Source organism: Cryptotermes secundus, unplaced genomic scaffold, assembly GCF_002891405.2.
Source record: "Cryptotermes secundus unplaced genomic scaffold, Csec_1.0 scaffold310, whole genome shotgun sequence".
NCBI lineage: Eukaryota > Metazoa > Arthropoda > Insecta > Blattodea > Kalotermitidae > Cryptotermes > Cryptotermes secundus.
Genome location: NW_019734354.1, coordinates 539,208 through 561,106, shown reverse-complemented (window position 1 = coordinate 561,106; position 21,899 = coordinate 539,208). Strand labels below are relative to the sequence as shown.

Genomic DNA, 21,899 nt, shown 5'->3' with positions numbered 1-21,899 from the left:
GCCAGTGTTTACATTTTGGAATACTGGTTTTTAGTGATATGTAATGCCGTTATATATAAAAAGGTTTGTTCGCTTTTGAGATTACATACACTTATTAATAGTTACAATATTAAATCATTAAAGTTAATCAGATGTTTGTATAAGGTTTTCTTATGTTTTATCTGGTGGTGGTAGTCGTGTATTTCTTTAGGGTTCTTCCCTTCCTTGTTTAATGTAGTGTGTGTTTGTTGGCTCGTGGGTATGTGATTGTGTTTTTCTCGCCGTTTGTGTTCCTTGTATTTGAGAGAAGTGTTATATCTTATGTGTGGTGGTTGTAAAAATTTTAACGAATACTTTGAATGAAGATCTGCATACGTTTGTGGATATAATTCGAACATAACTCAGATATTTATCTCATTGTAGAAAGTTCGAACAGAAATTAAAAGAAAATTAAACCTATGTTTTGTTTCAGATATACCTTTTCCTTCAGACTTAAGTTTTAGAGATAACAAAACGAGGAGTTGCTCTCCATACACATCCAAATTTTCGTACTGAATAGCCAACCTTAGCCCTCTAATCAAAATATCAGTAAAAGTAAAAACAAACATTCCCTGTTGAGTTCAGACTAAATTAAATTCGTGTTTTATTTTTTACTTCCTCATTACGTATTGTGAGCAAGTATTGTGGCCACGACAAGCTTCGCCCTCGAGATATTGAGGGATGTACAAATTTTCTGGAATGCTCTCTATGTGCCTGTGTGACCTATGTTCACCCCACTATTGCATGACGACCAGGCCATGTTCGTTTTTGGTATTCTAGAATTTATTTATCGTACACCTGTTCCCGGTGGTTATGAACATACTTTTCCCACAAAATAGAGCCTTTAAAATCCCTCCCCCCACCTGGTAACAGAATTGCTATCTCCTCTAAAATTGCTCCAACGGTTTCAGTAATTCATGGACACCATCTCCCTAAATAAAACTGCATGGGTAGTATTTTCAGGGAAATAACAGTACGAAATCTCGTATATACTTTTGTGTTATTGCCAGTGTGAGTGTTATCCCCTAACAGCGAACAGTAGCACGCGAAGTGTCTGTTTCTTTGTTACTAGCATTAGGCGGAAGTGTACCGTAGCCTTACTGGCAGGAACCAGACTCTTCCGTGCTCTTACAGCTCCCGGAAAGCAGTCAAATGATGACAAAGCGGAAATCGATCTCTCGATTCCCTCACTGTCAGTTTCCGAGAGAGAAATTTGATTGGTTGCTTTATCGTGTCTGACAGTGAAGATTGGAAGAGAGGCATGGGTTATGAAGACAGCAGGATGACTTGTCAGGACTGTTTGGCGGTGGTCAGGCTGATGTCACATCAAATGAATAAACCGCTGCTGTAGCAGTATAAGCTAAGTAAGGAAAAGTGCAGTCTACTCTACAAAGCCTGGACTGACGCAGATGTTTTGTACGCAGTGTCCCAGTGTTACAGGCTGGCCTCTGGGAATCATAGGAAATGCAAATGTTCCAATGATTTTGCATTCTTATTATTACGTGATATATTTTACAGGGTGGTCTCTGTATATCAAAATTAGTAAAGAGATTCATATGAATATGTACTCTGAGGGCCATCGTTGAACTTTATAAACAAAGCTTAAATTTTCATGACGACATCTTTTTTTTTTCGTATACCCTGTGCGATGCCCTTAAATATATAAATCCTGGAGATGAACTGTTAGTTATAGAAATGCAAATTTTATAGGTAATTTTTGGCCTCTTAATATTGTGCATCCTGTTGTGTGTCATAAATAACGCATATAAAGTTATATAAGTTCTACACAACAATATTCTGTATTTAGAAAAATAAGAAGACATTACTGTATCAACATATTTTTTTTTATTTTGTTTTTACAAACGCAACATGTTTCGACCCTTATACCGGGCCATGCTCCAGTTTGAGCTGATGAATTGCAATTAATTTTATCTAATTCTTCAAATAAGAATTTTTATTGTGTCTTGAAATTATTTAAATTCATAAATTGAGTCTTCTTGGTCAAAATTTAAAATTTGAAATACTTAAATAACACTGTTCTTTATATTTGAATTTTTTGTGTTTTGTTCACATTTCTTGACTTAAAAAAATATTTTGTAAACTACAATAATATCTACTGCCTTCAGCAGTTATCTCGATTTTCGTCGCTAATTTAATTTCCCCCCATTTTCACCTGACATTCTGTCTTCAGTTAAATCATCACTGTTTCTCTTTATTTGTTTTCTGACACTTATACAACAACAGACAGTGCTTCAGAAGATTCACCTCTTAATCCATTGCTGTATAGCTAAGCAATGCAGCTGGTTCTTGTGTCTAATCGCTTTGAAAAATATGAATCTTGTTGTGGGCCGCTCTAAAATTTATGCCCATTGACGCCATAAATGTTCTTCATTATTATAACTAATATTTCCGATAAGTAACTCGTACGACAGTATTCAGTTCTTGTCAGTTTCAATGAGATTATTTGCACTGTTTTTCTTTCGTCGGGTCGCATGTATCTGCTTTGCTGTTAGAGGACCATATTCCATTTTTCTTTGTATGAGGATTATTTGTGGAGTAAACTTCGGTGAGCTGTTAACAAAACAAACAGTGAGAAAGAATGTGTTATATACAAATTTCAATACAGTCACCGCCGGAATTGAGGCACTTTTATCGGGAGATAAGTTTTTGTTTGCCTGTGTCAAAAAAGTCTGCAGCCTGTGACCTCAGCCATGTTTCGACACCTTCCATCAACTCCCCATTATCACTGAAGCAGTGTGATCCCAGCCAGTTCTTCAGATAGGTAAACAGGTGGTAGTGGCTCGGAACGAGATCAGGGCTGTAAGATGGGCGGTCAAACAACTCCCAGTTGAAATGTTTCAGAAGTGCTCGAGTGCGAGCGTCTGTATCCGGACGCACATTGTCATGGAGGAGCATTTCACTGGGTGTCAGGATTCATTTCCGTTGGTTATAAATGGTCCCACTAAGTTTTTTAGTGTTTCGCAATACACTTCTGACGTTATTGTGAACCCTTCCTGCATGAATTCCACCATGAGCACGCCTTTCATGTCCTGTCCCAGGAAACAGCTGCCATTAGCTTTCTTTAAGACAAAGTGTGTTTAAATTTTGCCTGCATGTTTTGTGAATGTATGCCCATCCACTGCTTCGAGTGCTGTTTGGTTTCAGCATTCACAAATGAAACCCAGGTTTCATCACCTGTTACTCCTAAGATGTGACTGAGAAATTCATCGCCATCTTTGTGGTGCTCTAAAAAGTAAAATTCGGAGCCATTATTTGCGTTTTGGGTGCACTCATGAGAATTTTCTGAATCCATCTTGGGCCAAACTTGTGAGAGCCTAGCCTAACTGTGATAACCTCTTAGTGAAGAGTGCGTGACATTTGTGGAAATTCACACGAAAGGTCTGAAATTGTGAAATTTCACTCACTATATATGAACGACCACTTCGCACTTCATCGTGAACATTTGTTCATATGTTCGTGCATCTTTGAACATTCTGCGCCGTTGTCTTACAGTTCCTTCATTCCTTCACTCGTTAAATTTTACCGTAAACCGCGCATAATTCAAAATTGGTTTCCTCAGAAGTCATGTTTTTAGGGTGAAGAAAGAGGATTTCGCAGCTGGCGGGATTAACGATCGCAGAACACAACATAACTCACTCTGTAGAGACAAGAACAAACATTAGTTGATCAATAGTTGGCAGTAGTTGGTTTGCATGGCAATTAGTCATGTGAAACTACCTAACCTACATTTCGAAAGAAGTGAAATGTTGCATTTTGACACTGGACACGGCCCAGAACCTTGGACTTTTCGTCGGCTTTAAAGTCCTTCATCCTTCGCATCTCATGAAGATTAATGTGTGTCTGTAAGCATCTCGACCACAACACGCAAAATATTTCTTGGGGCTGAAATGTTTCGAGCAAAAGTTAAGACATGAGAATGTTATACACATTTTATTCCGTAAGTGGTGGTAGTATTCAAGATGCTCAACAAGAATTGCTTCCTTAATCTTATATTTCCAAAAAATTGTGTAACCAGGAATGAGCAGTGACTTTCCGAAGACAGTCAAAATTAACCGACCAACCAACAATTAACAGTACTGCATTCTGGGATGTCAAGCTGTATAGCAGAACTCTGTTAGCTCTCTGCTTGGGAGATGGAGGCAGAACATCCCTTCGAACCCGTATTAAATTTTTACAAGTTTAGATGGTCTAACATGCAAGAAGATATTTCTATTGATAGTCACCACATGAAAGGCTCAAATCTTACAGACACTAGTAATATCCCGAATACACGCGAAGATTACCGAAGCCTCTTATTCTAAATATTAATTAAGTCAGTGTATTATGTCGCGCGTTTCCTATGTAACGCGACAAGAAAATTTACGTTGGTTTCGGATTTGGACCAATATTTATTGAACGATCACTCTTTACACTCTCAAATACAATTATTCACATTTATAACGTTTCCATATTATACACTCAAGCACCGCTAAACTCGGTGAAGTGTCTTATACTCTGCTCGGGGCTCAACTGTCCTTACCTCTCGTCGGATACGAACTAACTGGTCTCCTGTCGAAGTTGGACTGTCATATCCTTCACTCGTGCTGAATAGGGAACACCTTGTCGAAGGGTTAATTTCGTCGCTGCTATGCAACTAATCTCTTATTGCTGCGGGAATACATTTCGTTACAAATAACGGTGGAAGCCCCACTGTTAGACTTTCATCTCCGGGGTAACAATTTCCTAGTCATTAGTGCCTAGGAATTGCTAGCCGTTGACTAGTGATGGACATCTTGTCGTCAGGCCTTCCTGGCGGGACGTCACAATAATACTCGTATTAGATAAGAGACTAAGCACGTCTTATGTGTATATAAATGAATACTTGAAGTGTTTGAGTGCATTCCACAAAATGTTACAGCTTAGATGTCAGCATGTCAATTATAATTCATTCCTCCGAAAGCGCATATTAATTGTGCGCTGCTATAATCTTTGTATTTTCCATTTTTCTTTCTTTCTCTTCCATTTTTTGTTTTGCTGTTCTTTTATTCCTCGAAATCCCGAGTCATGTTAGATTTGCAGGGACTGTAGCTGGTTGCGTTTGTGGCTGGAAATTTCCCAGGCAAAAACAAATTTGCTGCTGCAGTTCCCAGAATTCCCTAGGGAAACACGGGAAAGTAGTTCAGAGTGGTGTGTCTCGTAATTAGTTAATGAACGTCTCCTTGGTTTGCCTCGAGCTAACTTCTTCCCTCTCTTTTCTTCTTTGTTTCAGATTTCCTGTCCCCTATTCGTAGCCTACTCGTACTTGCCTTTCTTAGAAAAGGGAAGTAAGTTTATGAGATCACCCTACTGTGTGTCCTTGTAACCAAATTTTCATTCGTTTCACCGATGCTCACGAAATTTGGAAAAATGAAACAGTAGTGCTTTGGAGGTCACGACACCCTCGTACCTCTCTGTTTCCCTAATAATGACATGACAGAAGCTCTAGTTGAGAGGTGGAGGCGACAAATCCACGATTCAGAGTACTAAAATAAAGTAGGCCTATGGTAACAAGTATTTTTTATTACATATACGTGTACATAAATACTGTTAACGTACGTTTCTCTATAATATCACTCACAAATGGAGCTGAGCCCTTCTTGAGAATCCGCCAATTGTTCAGCTACTCAAGAACTTCTCAGCATTTTATGGAACCCGAAGGTCCATTACAGTGTTCACAAGAGCCCTCAACTCGTCCCTGTCCTGAGCCAGATCAATCCAATCCATCCCATCCCATCCTATCTCTCTAAAATCCATTTTAAAGTTGTCCACCCAAATAAGCCTTGGTGTTTCCATCTGGCTTTCCCACCAATATCCTATATGCATGGCCGGTCACGGTAGCCGAGCGCTCTAAGGCATGTACTGTCTTCGCTCGCTTGGAAACCGGGATCGTGGGTTCGAATCCCACTCAGGGCTTGGATGTTAATTTGTGTGTGTGCGTTTTTCTGTGTCTGTGTACAGGTAGAGGCTTTGCGACGAGCTGATCACCCGCCCAAGGAATCCTACCGAATGTGTAAGATCTAGAAAAACCGAAGTGAACGGAGAAGTTCATGGAGGTAGGCCTAGGCCCACTGGGGATGTAGTACCAAGGGAAAAAATCCTATATGCATACCTCTTCTCCCCATTCGTAATACATGTCCTACCCATCTCATCCTCCCTCCTCAACACCCTATTCTCAAACACCCTCAGTCTATGTTCCTCCCCTAATGATTCACACCCATACTGAACCACAGGCAAAATTATACATTTCCATATTTTAATTTTTATATTTTTAGACACTAGACGATCATACAGAAGGTTATATTCTGAACAGTGTTAAATTCATCTTGCTGTACATAATTCTTTTATACCTACATGCTCAGCTCAAGAGCCAGGGACAAATTATAAGGTCACCAATACAATAAAAAATAAACACAAAAGGGACATAAGGAACAGATAATTGAATAGATGACGATAATAATAATAATAATAATAATTTAATTTTCGAATGATAACATGTCACTTTATTACTTAGATAAGTTAAAATACAAGCAGCACTTAAGAAAAGCCTTCCTTTGTGATTTTATTNNNGTGGTAGTGGTAGTAGTAGTGAGAGAATGTGAAGTACATATAAACACATTTATGCAAATACACTTCCTAAAGTGACCGCACGTTGTTCATCCAGACCCATGCCTCCGCTTGTTGACAGTGCTGAGAATGCATGGAGTTTTACTTACGCTTCCTCCTACGTCTCATAGTGTGGGAGCCAATTGTGCACAAACACACTGCTCTGCCTCCAAGTTCTTTTATAGAATGATCGAATCGCAGTGACACACAGGACGTTTCTTTATTTCCTGTTTCCGATATGAGAAAGGAAACCGGACGAGCTCTGATTCTGCCGTTGCTGCAGAGCGACAGTGACGGACGGATCTAAGGTTTTATGATGCCGGTTTATGGTCCGTGGTAGAGGAAACTCGAGAACTGATCAGGCTTTTGATTTCTGGTCGTCGGCAAGGCTCAGACACAAACTGACATTTCTGTATATGTTCCAACTCGGAGCAAGAGCGGAACTAGTGCGCTGATTCCAAATTTATTTTGGCAGTTTAAAAGGATCAGCGCTTGCGGAAATAACATGCGTTAGAATTACATGTGTGGAAATTAAATGTTGCTGTCTGAGTTTGCGGAATGCAAATTACATATTTCAGATTTAAGCTTTTAAAGCCCAGTGGTTCCTCTAGTCTGTGTAAACACTCCGTATTTCGCCCAGTGTGTGTTTATGCATCTCATATGGTTTTACAGAATTAACGGCGATTAATTCCCTAAGCTATACTTTGTGTCAGGTAGTGACTAATTATTTATATGTCATTTACATAACCATAATTTAAAATGTAGTAACTTATCACCTTTGTAAATTAGTATTTTCTTCGTATTAGGCACAGAATATATAAAATATTGTATGAATTCTATATTTTAGTTGTGTTGCTCCTTTCGTAAAATAATTTTTATCAAGAGCTTGAGTTCGGTTCCCTGTTCTGGGCCGGTTCTGCTGATATGTTTAGCTTATCTGCAAACACTGTACTGGTGATGTAGTGCGGGTTTCAGTAAACAGGAGATGCAGTGAGACAGAAGCGATGTTTCTCTTTAGTGAAGTATGTACAAAGGATAGGAAACGTGACCACATAGCTTGCACTGGATTCAGAATCACAGATAGTGACAATAGGATGACAAACGGTTCGACAATAACTCAAGAGGACGAATAGAGTCTATACGCTGCATGATAAGAAATTCGCACACGAGCTCTCCATGCCTTCCGTGATAAAGCCGAGAATGTTACACAACATATGTCCACAGGCGCTCAGTTTTCGAGACGCACGTCCTCATCAGATGCGGTAACATACTGTGACGAATATGACCATTGCTAGAGCAACTGCTCGGTGACACATTGCGGCGGCAACGATCAGACACGGATGTCCATTGCTATCCAACGGCTCATCAAACACAATTCCGTGACAACGGATAAAACTAGAGTAATACACGAACTGTTGCAGGCGGAAATTAGTTCAGTTCAGGAGAATTCAGTAGCAAGGGATTCTTCTTTCTCGGTATTCGTAAGGGATTTTAGCGTTCAGCTGTGGAGTGTTAACCAGGGGATAACGGAAGCTGAAGAAGTGACCGACTCGTAAATCATAACCAAATCAGTCACGCAGAAGAGAAGACACTCGTAGTCCAGTGAGGAATGGGGCGAGTCTGAGGCAGTCACTGATTGTGAGCTGTATAATTAATTATAATACTAACTGAAGTGTCAATTGATTCAGCCATCCAATCCAGAACCTGTTATTATTAGTCACGTAAAACCCTCACACGTGACAATAATTCTCAGCATTGTTAAGTTGACGACGGTGTGATTATACGGATTGTTACATATACTCAGGACACACAGTGTACAACAGAAGTCATTTTTATTGAATGATTATAGAATGGTCACATGTTCTTATGCCTCGGTACCCCTAGGAGTCGAGCTGGTACTTCTGTGCGAGAATACGTGCTACGTTATTCTGGTCGACGCCGTCCAGTAGACACAAATATGTTCCGACGGGTTGAGCAGCGTCTCCGTGACAGAGGAAGTGTAACCTCTACGGCACACGAGAATACACATCGCCCACGGTATGTGTGGGTATCGTGAAAAGAAAATGCCACAATTTCTCTGTGTTCTAACGAGGGAGTTGGGAAGCTCAAGTGAAATCGCAGGGAAATTTGGACTATCCCAGCCGAGTGTCCTCGGAGTATTTCATGGAGTTCAGTTGATTCAGTACCAAAACTCGCGGAGCACACATTGTTTTCAAACAATCGTCTTCTACGGATTCAATTTTTGCGAATAGTTGTAACAACACAATGCTGATTTGCCCTATTTTCATAATATTGTGTGGACAGACAAAGTGTATTACACACATGAAGGTGTGTTCAACGTCCAAAACAGTTACCTCTGGGCTCGGTATAATCCTTACTGTACCCGCGAACTGGGATATCAAGTCCATTTCAACCTCAGCTTTTAGGCTGGATAGCTGAAGATATTTTCTTGGACCCCCATGTTGGACCTGCCAGACTGAATGCTCCAAGATGTGTGCCTCTATCTGTGATTTCATCTCGACAGAGTTGCAGCGGACTGTCTGGCAGTGGTTGAATCCGACAAGCTCAGAAGGGCGCATTGCACATCGAGAAACAATTGCATCGCCTCCCCTCTGTTCTGATATAACTTCGATGGATCTTTTCCTGTAGGGACACCTGAAGAAGTACATTTGTACAGTCCCTAATGGGACTATCGGAGATCTTGTGGCTATACATGAACACCTTTGAAAACGGTAGATGCTATTGTGTTGAGATATGTTCTTGAGAACGCCGTGAGGTGCACTGCCTTCTGCCTTGAAATGGGCGGAATCCGCTCCAATGACCTGCTCTGACTACGAGTTGTCCATGGTTTGAGAATGTGATAGCTTGCACATTTGACGGCGACGAGCATCATGAAAACTTTACGTTAAAGTTCATACGTTGTACGGTATATTTTATTTAGATACGATGATTCGGCATGGGCTGGATTTATCTGGCTCAGGATAGAGACCAGGAAACGGTAATAAAACTTCTGGCTCTAAATTTATTGGGAAATTCTTGTGTAGCTGAGCGACTGGCGGGATATGGAGAGGGTTTTATTTCCATGGAATCAGCTAGTTAATTATTTGTTAGCTAACAAATGAGCTAATTACCTCGATGGATGAGGAATCTTCTTGAGAAGTAGGCAGTCATGCAGAAACTCAAACTCCCCCCTCACGTGGAACTCGATGGCTCAACATCGTACTCACAAGAGGCCGCCACTGGCCCTTGTTTTGAGTCACATATTAGCCGCGACTGCATTTAAATATTGAGCTGTAAGAGCATTTGGATGCCTTGCTTCACATGTGTTATTGTACACAGCAGGGCACGTCACCCTATTCTCCACAGATCACGAAGATAAAGCGCTCCATCTGATGTTAAAATATTCATAAACTCGCTACACTGCGGCACAAAATGTTCGTGCTGGGAGTTCTTACAAGGTTAGATTTATACTGAAGGAAGTGTATACCGTCTACAGTATGCATCACCATATCCCTGCTTCGGCAGCGGTCAGTGGTCAGAGTCAGTAATCGTACACGTAGGCAATCAGGCAGCCTGTCAGTCCTTCAAACAATCAACCGGTCATTCGGTTAATTACTTAGTCATTCACCCACACATTTGCCGAACCAATCAGGTAGTTAGGCAGTAAGTTGATTAAATTCCGTCGATCAGCCGTCGCATCGATTATCCAGCCTATCGATCAGGCTGCCCATATCAAATTGTAAGTTTGAGGTTTTCTCGGAGGTGACTATGAAGAATGCCGACTTCTGGGATGTTGCTCCGTGTAGATAATTTGTGTTTGTGTCTACAGACACCTGTTCACGCTGGTTCATCTCTCGCGGATTTCTTATAACCTGAGAATGTAGGCGATATGTTCCTCCGAAACGTCAGTTAACAAAATATCTACATGGCGCCACATCCCAGAAGACGACATTCATCAATATAAAATTGCCAATCAATTGATAAGTCAATAAATCAGCTAATCAGCCCGTCCATTTGTCTGTCAGTAAAAACGAACAGTCAGTCCGCCAAAGAGTTGGTCAGTTGAAGATCCAGTGAGCCTGTTAGTTGAGCAGAATTTGAATCAGTCACTCAGGCCCTTCATGGCTTATTCATTCAGTCAGCTAAACAGTCGGTCAGGCGTGCAGGATACACGTTGTGCTAAGCCATTCTGGTTCTTTTACTGTTTGCCTCGTGGAGGTAAATTTGAATCTTGGAATCTGTAACTTCAATTCAACAAATCAAGGAGTGACGGCACATCATAAGTGAATTGTGACCAGGAAGAAGTTTCAGCCGAATCATTTAGTTTTCTCAACTGACTTCAGACGAATGGCACGGTGATTCGCCCCAGTTGGTTTCTTGCNGGCGGCGGCGGCGGCGGCGGTGGTCATCCCCGTCACGATAAATGTCATACTCACTCAGTTCCCCTTTTTGAACTTTAAAGTTTAGAGCTTATTAAAGAATAATGACCCTTCAGTTCCCACGTTCAAGGCCACCGAGCATATAAACTGTCTTAAGTAAAGCATCTCTTGACTGAATGGGTATTGAACAGCCACTTCTCTCTTCATCGTGAACATTTGTTCGCCTATCTTTGAACAATCTATGTCATTTTCTTAAAGTTGCTTCACTCATTACATTTTACTGTAAACCGCACATAATTCACAATGGATTTCCTCAGCGCTCATGTTTTAACGTGAAGAAGACAGAAAACAAAGTAAATGTCGCAGCTGGTTGGATTATTTATTACAGGACATATCGAAACTCACTCTCTAGAGACAAGAACAAACCCTAGGTAACCAGTTATGTGGTGGTTGTGACGCCACCTCGCATGCGCGAGATCTCCTCCGCTTCTAAGTTAATTTCTTAAAACAAATGGAGTTTGCTTTCCGAACAGCCCTCTTATAAACATAAATTAACGAAGGATCTTTCCGCTAAATGTTCAAGGGGAATTTTACCGAGGTTTTGTAAGTGTGGATATTGAAACCCCTTACATGACCCCCAGTTTCTTTGCATATCCTTGATATTTTGTATTCAAAACGATCTGCTACCTAACACATCTCTTTTGCTGATATTTCAAGGAATGACAGTCATTCTTGTCAAGCAATTACAGAATCATCACAAAAGTTTACTATTTTACAAGAGGAACCACAACGAAGAGATCGGTAGGAACGTGAGTGGCAACTGTGACAGACGTGTCTCCTAGCAACGCGGTTTCCTCGCGAAACCTGTCGCCAGGCAAAACGAATTCGGAAGTGAATTCGCCGTGACAGTTGTTGAGTTTACACTCAGATGAGCGCGATGTGAATAGATCATTACGAATGCTCAAAATGGGTATAAATAGAGCGGCTGTGGCGCATTTAGAATAGTCTAATGTCACAGAATATTTCTCCAGGGATTTGAGGGAAATCTTGAAGAATTTGGTCAGAATATGCAGTTCTGCTTAGTATCCATACGTCCCAAATTAAATGCATAACATTACCACAATGCCTACCTACTCCTTATGGGTGAGGATTCTTGGCGAAGTGATACAATTCCAGAAGAGGGAATATAATTTCGTATCTATCGCCTTGTGCATTCCTTCCTTGGTCTGCCCGCAACTGTCATTTCAGAAGAAAATAAAAGTATAATGAACGGGTCTGGGTACGCGGTAGCGCTGTTTGTTGAGGCACTACGCTATAAACCGGAAGGTCGCGGGATGAAATCCCGATGGGGTGGATTTTTTTCAATTCACCTAATCCTTCTAGCCGCATTATGGCCATGGGGTTGACTCAGCCTCTAACAGAAATGTGTACCAGGAATATTCTTGGTGGTAAATGGCGCCCAGCGCGTAAGGATTACAACCTCACAGCCATCTGTGAGCCGATTTTCTAGAAAATGTGGGAGCCACAACATCTCACAACTCCGTGGACCTCCACGGCCTGTTATAGGGAAATATTTACTTTTTTAATGAACGGGTCTGTCTTCTGGGGTGTAATATCGTGTAGACTCATAGTTTGTCGACTTTTGGGAGGAATATTCTGCCTCATTTTCAGGGTAAGAAATCAAGTTAAGCTGACAGTCGGCCAGATGCTGGCAGTAAGAATGGAGAATGGAAAAGCAGTACGTTCCTACGGAGCTCCGCTGACCTATCGAACTACACGGCGTTACTCTAAAGAGTCACGTTTGCTAAAACCTGACATTGAACAAATTGAATTAAAGGTGGTATTGGAAACCGATATTAAAAACACTCATGGAAGTTTAATTTTTTGTCGACTATAACTGCTACTGTTCATGGAGCTCAAGTCGAAATTTGTAAGCTTTCTGAAACACATCCCTTTATAGAAATGAGATTGTAACGCAAGAAACTAACCTCACAACACTTCTCGATATGGTAAACAATTATGAACATCCATGAGAGAATATTAAGAAACAAGTTGTCTTACACACTAATGTTTATGATTTTTATTCAGGAAGTTCGTGGTTCGTATATCGGTCAGGACGCCTAGCATCCTGATTGAGACATATCGCAGTTTTCATTAGTTCCTCCAGGCAATTTTCTACTGTTGCTTGCTTCTGCAGCCCTTGCAATTCAGTAATATCTGACCATCGTACATTTGGCTTATTGTCTGAGGTATTAACAGCGTCATTATAATACACGAAGGAATGAAAGAGGAACACATTTTCTGACCATGCGCAGTGATATTAAATTGTCCTTGTCATTAGAATTGAAACAGCCCTTTTGTATCGGCAATAAATGATCCTGGAGACAAATGAAGTGTACATAACCACACCGCGGAAGCGTAGTTGGTTAATGCACTATACTGCAAGTCGGAAGGTCGCGGGTTCTAATCCCAATGAGGTTATTAGATTTATTAAACTGTCCTATTCCTTCTAGCCACACTATGGGAACCGCTATAAGTGATTGTAATTAAGAGTGATTGTAACATAAGGTATAATACATCCATTCCACAATCCCTTATTATTAGTCACGCAAACTCTTAATACGTGAAAATACATTCAAGTCCGGAAATTAGAAAGGAAAGAGTTATTGAGTCATGGGCTGTATGGAAATGTAATATTAAAATGTAGCTTTCCAGAAGACAGTGAGAGGATGTTTACTGGATGAAGGTCTCAAGATGAAATCAGGGCGCCAGTTCCTAGGAACACAAAGATGGACCTTCATGAAGGGCGCTCTGTTTACCATCTTAACAACTAAGAGTTCCATCACAGAGTTAATTACTGTTAATTTATAAACGTCCTGTACCACATGCACTGCGCAGAATTTCCCGTGGTCTCTCAGTTAATTATTGGGCAAAGGAACGAAGGTCTGGACCTCCTCCACAACCCCCAATTAATAATTAATTAGCCCCAGTTGGCTTTCCAGGCCGTCTGCATAAAACAGAATTGAGGAAGGAAATGTGCCACTAGTCGCGTATCGATTTTACTGGTGCAGTTCAACCCGATTGGAGGCTTGATACCTGCGGCTACTACCAACTTACCTTAGAAGTTGGTTAGGACCTTCTTCCGAATTCGGGGGTTCTGGGTTCATACCTTGACCTGGGGATTGGAAACTGGCTGAATTTCTTTACCTTTTATGATTTCTCCAGCAAATTTATTCGTCAAAATTCTTACATGGCTTATTTATAGCCATACAGCGTTTGCCTATAATATTAGAGCACAACGTTATAGATGTTGAGATATACTTACCCGTAAGTACATTAAAAGGATGTTGAGATATACTTACCCGTAAGTACCTTAAAATGTTGGGGAGACTGGGGCTAGTTGTTATGTTTTGTAACTTTTTGTTCTGAGAGTATTGCTTGTATGGAAATAATACGGATACACAATATTAGTAACATCCTTTGTTTTAACGTAATGTTTTTAATATGATCCTCGTAAATTAGTTGTAATAAATATTTGCAGCTTTTTCAGTCTTTTCTTTTATCCACAGATGATGTCAATGTAATAAGTAACCCCTGACTTCCCAGATTCTTAATTTTTTGGAACCATGGGCGTGTTAATTACCGAATAAACTTCACTGCTTGTGACCCCCTTTAAATTTAAGGGCTGGCAGGCAGACAGGGTGGTTAGTTGGTCTTAAGTAGGTAGATACGTAGGTGCGAACCTGGGATTCCTACTGGGCTACTGATTAGGTTAGTCTGTTTTCAGTAAAGTAACATGACACTTTCCTTCGATTCCAGTACGAATTCCTTTATTTCATAATTTAAACTTTCGTCTAAGCTTGGAATATTGTGCAGTTACTCTGAATAATGAATTGGGATGTCACATAGTGAACGCTATGTTTTCGCTGTATATTCCATGAAATTTCCACGTATTCAGGAGATCTACATGTCCCGCCATGTACACACCGGTGTGTAGTACAGAGAGTGTTGCTTGCATTGACAGTTATGTTGCCCGTTCTGTTGCAGAGCCTTGCGAGAAGACGTACTGTGCATATGGGGCCAACTGTGTGCAGACTCCCGAGGGGCGAGCTGAATGCCAGTGCCCCACCGAGTGTCCCGCCATGTTCACACCGGTGTGTGGTACCGACGGTGTCACCTACACTAACCACTGCATGTTGAGAATGAAGTCTTGTCGAGAGGAGAAGAACACGCGCGTTCAGCATGCCGGAGACTGTGGTAAGTACTGAACCTTCTCTCGAAACTCTTTATGTATTGAGTGCGGGTATGGAAACCGAGCGACTCCAAGCTTATTTTAGTTGAAGTGTACTGGTCTTTCTACAGGAAAATGTATGTCCCACACAATTTATTCTCGATTGTTTTGCAACTTTTCGACTTACGGAAGCCGCGGACAGATATCCCGTGAATGGTGGGAGTGACCATTCTCGAAGCCTCCCCATCTCACACACTGTTGTATTCCCCTCCAACAACCTCTGGTATATGTAAACCAACCCAGAACGATTCTTTTTATTGCTAGTGGGGTGGGACTAAGTCCCGTGTACTGCGGCCACTTCTGGCCTGTTTTACCAGGCCCAGATGATAGGTGAGGATGATCATGGAGCAATTGGTGGAATGAAGATTGGCAGGGGAAACCGAAGTACTCGGAGAAAACCTGCCCCAGCGCCACTTTGCCCACCACAAATTCCACTTGACAGGACCCATGATCAAACCCTGGCCGCCGCGGTGGGAAGCCAGCGACTAACCGCTTGAGCTATGGCGCGGCCCAACTCAGAACGGTTAGTGCTAACGAATGTTATCTACCCACATTTATTCCACATTCTTGTGAAAATGTCTTAGCCAACATCGTTATTAGTGCAGAGGAGGCGCCAACGCGAATTGCTGCAGTGGAAAGGGGTACAAGAGGCCGACAGATTTGGAACATAACAGTCCGTGGGTAAACTGGAGGGAATCGATCCATGTGGATTTTTTCACCCCTTCGATATATTCCTTATATGACTGAATGAGGTAAAATTAGCGCAGTATATCAGATACGGCAGAAAGTGATTTTGTTTCTTGAAAACCAGTTAATTGAACAGCCCACTTATAGGAACCTACCAAATCAATAACTTGATTAACTACATTAATGTGTGTTGTGATTAAAATGAGGTGTCCAGTATATTGATATTGGCCTGACATGCCACACTGTATAAATAATAGTACTCGTAATTCACTTAAATTCATTTAATTTGGGCAAATATATTCTGTTATATTTCAATTTTAGTTTGCATTACCCCTTACAATGTTTCGACTTCGTGGAATGCCATCAGTCGCTTATTTGTTTCCCAAGAAAAATATTGATCTACAGTAATGTTTTCCAATATATATATATATATATTACATATGTATTAAAGCTTTAAAAATTCGAGCTAAATTCTTAATAAAACTTAAATTTGAAGCAGCGGTTCAGTTTCTAGATTAATCTGATTGCAAAGGAAGGGATGCTAAAGAGAGCGATTGTCCTGATATTAGCGCTGTTTCTGTTATTTGGCGGATCCTGTATAGAAGCCTAGACAAGGAAATTCTCTCTAATGGTTACATTCTTCGCGTCAGCAGGAGATTTTCTTGCTAACACATCAGAGTTGATTAATAAAATGGGGCAGAATATTTCCTAGTAAATAATAATATATGTATATGTACACAGTATAAGATACAGTTCTCCACGTGTAATATTGATGACGGAAAGACAATAAAGTTGATATAGCAGAGAATTTTTTGTAATCGACCGTTTTGGATTCCACACCTTCTGTATCCACGGCCTTTTCTCGGTAGGGTTGTAAACAATGGTTTGGGCAGAGCACGTATTTATTTCACGGAATACTGCATATAAAACCTTATATGATGCCATGTAGGTCATTGATTTGCACGGATTAAGACAAAGTGAATTGGAACAATCGCTATAATTTCGATTGTTAATTGACAAACACGTGATCATCTTTCAAGTTCACAGGCACCTGATGAATGACAATGCCGTGCTTTTCAATTGGCACGTTGAAATTTCACCCTTTGTAACTGCGACAGATTGTCACGCGTGGTTTAACTTCACTAAAAGTACAAGTACAAGTGTAGTGGTACACTTGGTATAAGTACAACTGCGAGATGTAGGGCTAGTCCAGTGGAAGTACCGGCCGAAATGTAGGGAAGAATCCCAAATAGAAATCGAAGAATTTGTCAGAAGGAGAAGAACTAGAACTGCCTTCGTTACCGAGAACACCGATTTAAGTAAACTCGGCAGGCGGAACATGCCGAAATCTCAGCTGAAATAAGAATTTCTGATTGAGTTCGCGTGTACCCCCAAATGTTTATAACAATCGCACTGTCAATTTTTGCAAGTGGATGTGAAGTCTGATTAGCCGAACGAACGAATGAATATCACCATCGATGAATCCCAAAAACACAGGCGAGACTGTGGCGCTTGAACACTGTCCACCCGCGTTTATGTTTTTAACTGTGAAAAAAAGATTCACTACAGGAAGAGTGTGACAAGCTAGTCCGAAAGATGTCCTAAATTTCAATTTTCTGCAATTCTACACCTGACGATACAGGCAGTATATTCTGAAGAACGTTGTCTTCTGGAACGTGGCGCCGTGTAGATATTGTGTAACCCGACAGCCACCTGCTCAGGTAGATTCCTCGCTCGAGGACTTCTATAACCATGGAGATCGAGGCCATATATTCCTCCAAAATGTCGGCTCACACAGCGCCACATCCCAGAAGACGGAATTCTTCTAAACTTTAATTACTTCGAATAAATTTATGTATCAGATAGCCAGTGTTAAATCCAACTTTTGAATTTCTTTTATAAATTATAATGACATGATAACACTTCCGTTAGCCCTAAGAATTGAAAAGAAGTTTTTCTGTTTACAGATGATTTGCATCCCCACTTACCAAAATTTTTAAATGTTCATATTATTAGCGTCGCGGAGCAATAAATGCAGTTTTCTGCTGTTTGGAAATTTGGACGGAGCTGGTACATCTTAAATATTCTGAAGCACTTCCCACTCGCATTCATATTTAACATTATTTTGGCTTCTTGCTCCCAGTGACTTTAGTACGCATGGCGGCTAATACTTGCTTATAGACAAACTAATGATCAGAACTCTGCATAACTTGGAGGTACCATTAATTAAGAAAATTTCACAGAACCACCGTATTACATGTATAAGACAATGGGATGTATTATTATAATATTTCGAGTAAAGTTTAATTGACAAGGAAATTGGAAGCCAAATATGCAAGTACCTATAAATAAACACATAAAAAGTCGATATTGGAATTGATTATGTGAGGTGGAAGAGCGTGGATCAATCCCGAGGTTCTGTGAGTACAGAGACAACCAAAAGGAATTCCATGATTTCAAGCACATGTAGCTAGGGAACGAAAACAGATATGAAGATGTTGTTTGCAGTATGCTGCTCATCAATTGAAATATTGTTAACACGTATAGCTAGGCAACGGCTCGATAAACACATGTCCTAGGTAAGGCAGGCAACAATAGAACTTCGGTTACTAGGGTTTTGATTCACGCAATGTAAATTTTACTGATTAAAAGTCAATATTCACTGCAGCGAACCGTTCAAAGCACAGTAACGGCTAAGAACGTGAATACTGTACTGTTGAAGGAGGTGACTTCAACACGGTTCGCCGAAAGACACGGGAGCTTGCCCAGGGAGGCGTAGGAGGCGATGGACAAGAAAGTTTCAAATCTGAGACAGTAAAATATGGTCGCGAGTCCCACGGGACTCGTAGCCGAGAATGAGTGCGCTGGCGATGACCAGCAGCAATCGTTAACGACAGATCCGTCCTCTTTTCAGAGACAGCATCCCCCATCAGCAAAACAGCAACTGTTTGACACTATTAGAATCTAGTCGTAAGTCCCAGATGGGTGATTTATTCCAAGCTTCACTGGCAAATTGACCGTCGGTCGTAGTATAAGACTAGACTCGAATTCGTTCATTCGTGACGGAATTACTTAATTGCGGACTTACAGAACTAAGAATTTTGACTTGCCTTCGTACAGACTTCAATCACCGAATTCGTACAAGGAACATCTGTTGAAGACATTACTTTGTGTATTATTGTTCCAGTAATCTTTTGAAGTGTTATGATTATTTGTAGCTGCGATTGGTGACCGTCCAAAAATCATTTCATCTAATCCATACACCGTTAATTATTATTCACGTAACCAGGATACGTGACATAATTTTACACGCAGTTGTTAGGGGTGAAACACTTCGGAGCGTGAGTCCTCTGTAGCTTTGTCTATCTCCCACCCACAGTCCACCTCTTGCCAGACGTGCTGTAACTCTTCGCTTATTCTGGAGATTGACTTCTTCGGACTCCGTATGAATGTTTGTCTAGCACGTTCCACATGTTTATCAGATCCCCTAGGCCTCTCAGTACAATCCCCCTTTTTCGCACTGCCAGTCCTTCTAGATTGGTCATAACATCTCTTAATGCTCTTGTCATCACGTGGTCTCTAGCCACACTCATGTCTAAATTCAGGCTGAACTCGAATAATGGATTCAGCGTTTGCATACCACAAATTTGTCTGTGCTCTCTGATGTGCGCTAGATACTCTACCCATCGCGCAGAACATGAAAGCTGCTGGCCAGTAACCACAGCTGAAGTGAGTTGGCGGGTACACTGCAAGTACAGATATCGTCTCTTTCCATTCCTGAATTGCAGGCGTTTAAATTCATGGCAGTCTTCTTCGTAGACATATATCGATCTTAAATTTGTTAGGCAGCAGACGGGAAGACAAATTATTCTGAACATAATAATAACAGTCATTATCAAAAAATTATCGTTTTTCGTGTTTTCGTCGATACAACTTTGATTTATTACTCTCGTTCCCAAAATGTGTTCTTTACAGTATTATATAATGACTTATTAGCTACCTTGAACAATTATTTTATTCTACATTTTACTAAAAAAAGAAATAATTCTTAATTTTTAGGTTTTGTTTTCTTCTACAAGATACGCACAGATCTAGAACTACAGGCAATTTCTGTAGAAGGAGGCAATGCTCACCAACGCCAGGACCAAATTGTGAAGCACTTTTCTTCCTTGTCTGGCAAAAATGTGTACGCGTTTGCATTGCCATGAATGGTAGATACATATTCTGTAGAATGGTTCTAGACTTGTGTGACTTCGTGTAGACTCGTTAATTTTGTCCTGAAGTAGGTCATGCACATTCAGAACAACATAATGCCATCAGTATCACACTTACCTAAGACTTTCAATATCAGACTCTTGTTTCAAGAATAGTATTGAATAATGATTCCGCTTTGTCACCATTATTCACTTTTAAATCTATTTAATATAGAAATATCGTTTTGTAAGTCTACCACAGGGTTAGTCGCTGGCTTCGCACCGCGGCGGCCCGGGTTCGATCCCAGGTCTAGTCAAGTGGGATTTGTGGTGGACAAAGTGACGCTGGGGCACGTATTCTCCGAGTACTTCGGTTTTCCCTGTCAATCTTCATTCCACCAATTGCTCCACAATCACCCTCACCTATCATCTTGGGCTGGTACAATAGACCAGAAGTGGCCGCAGTGCAAGGAACTTAGTCCCACCCCACTAGCAATAAAAAAAGCCTACGCCAAGTGAAATTATTCTCGACATATATAATTCGTTATGTTATATATTTGACTACAATATTACTCCGTGGCTTTTAGTCGACGAACGAATTATATCGACAGAGCGACGGCTGCTTGTCAACGAAACTAGTGCCAACTTTTGCGGATAGAGGTGACGTGGTGAGCGCAACGGATCTCCACGGCCGTTAATCTCGGTTTTCTAGGCAAGAGCCGCTATTTCCTTGAAATAACACCTCAGTTATCTTCACAAGGCTGACTGGACCCGTTCCAGACCCACTATTTCTCACAAAATTTGGTAGCGCCGGAAATCTAACCCGGGAGCTATAGATCTGCAGCGAGGAACTCTGAGACTACAATAGTACACCTTCCATAAATGCAGACTTCGTTACTGGATGAACCACCTCCTATGTCGGTCGCAACAATACAGATTCGCATAGTGGGTGGTGGAGTCCAACTGGGTCCACTCGGCACGGGGACTACTGATTGGCCTATTGTACCTACCCCGGGCGATTATGATGATGGAGAATTTGGTGGAATGAAGATTGTCGGGGGAAACCGAAGTACTGGAAAAAAACAGCCCCAGCGCCACTTTGTCCACCACAAATCGCACTTGACCAGACCCGGGATCGAACCCGGGAGGCAGCGGTGGGAAGCCAGCGACTAACCTCTTGAGCTATGGCGCGGCCTGCAACAATACGGTTTCTCCTGGTCCTGAAGGAGGCTCATTAGTACCATGGTCTCTTTCTTCACCCGACATGACAGATCAACTTTCCATATAACTGTGTGATATTAAAATTTTTCTTGTTTCAGCGATTTATGTACATGAATTATCGCAATAAATTGTCTGAAAACATCCCCACTGAATACCAATTTCACTGTAAAACCGATTAATTCAGAAGCGTATCACAGTTTTAAATTTTGATAAAGTAATTTCAACAACCATTTGAAGTGCAAAGTAATTAATTTCCGCTGCAATTGAATTTAAATAATTCTTTACTTTTAAATATATAACTGGAATATATTTAGCTTGACACGAATTGGGCGTTAGTCCTTTCTCCCGCTGCAGGCATATGTGTTGAATGCCATTCAGCGGTAACATTACATAACCTAACTGTGCACCTGCGCTGCAACTCTAGTGCAGTGGGCGTCATCAGTTTCACAGTTCCCGGTTGGTCCTCCT

At 41.0% G+C, this 21,899-nt stretch overlaps 1 protein-coding gene across 5 annotated transcripts in view; it reads left to right on the top strand.

The window, feature by feature from the left end:
- LOC111868839 (agrin) overlaps window positions 1-21,899 on the top strand; it is a 922,237-nt gene that overhangs the window by 631,632 nt on the left and 268,706 nt on the right. For all 5 annotated transcript variants that reach the window (XM_033753190.1, XM_033753193.1, XM_033753191.1 and 2 more), the window contains exon 4: window positions 15,087-15,296. In XM_033753190.1, the coding sequence (XP_033609081.1) occupies window positions 15,087-15,296 (210 nt within the window). The remainder of the gene's footprint in view (window positions 1-15,086; window positions 15,297-21,899) is intronic.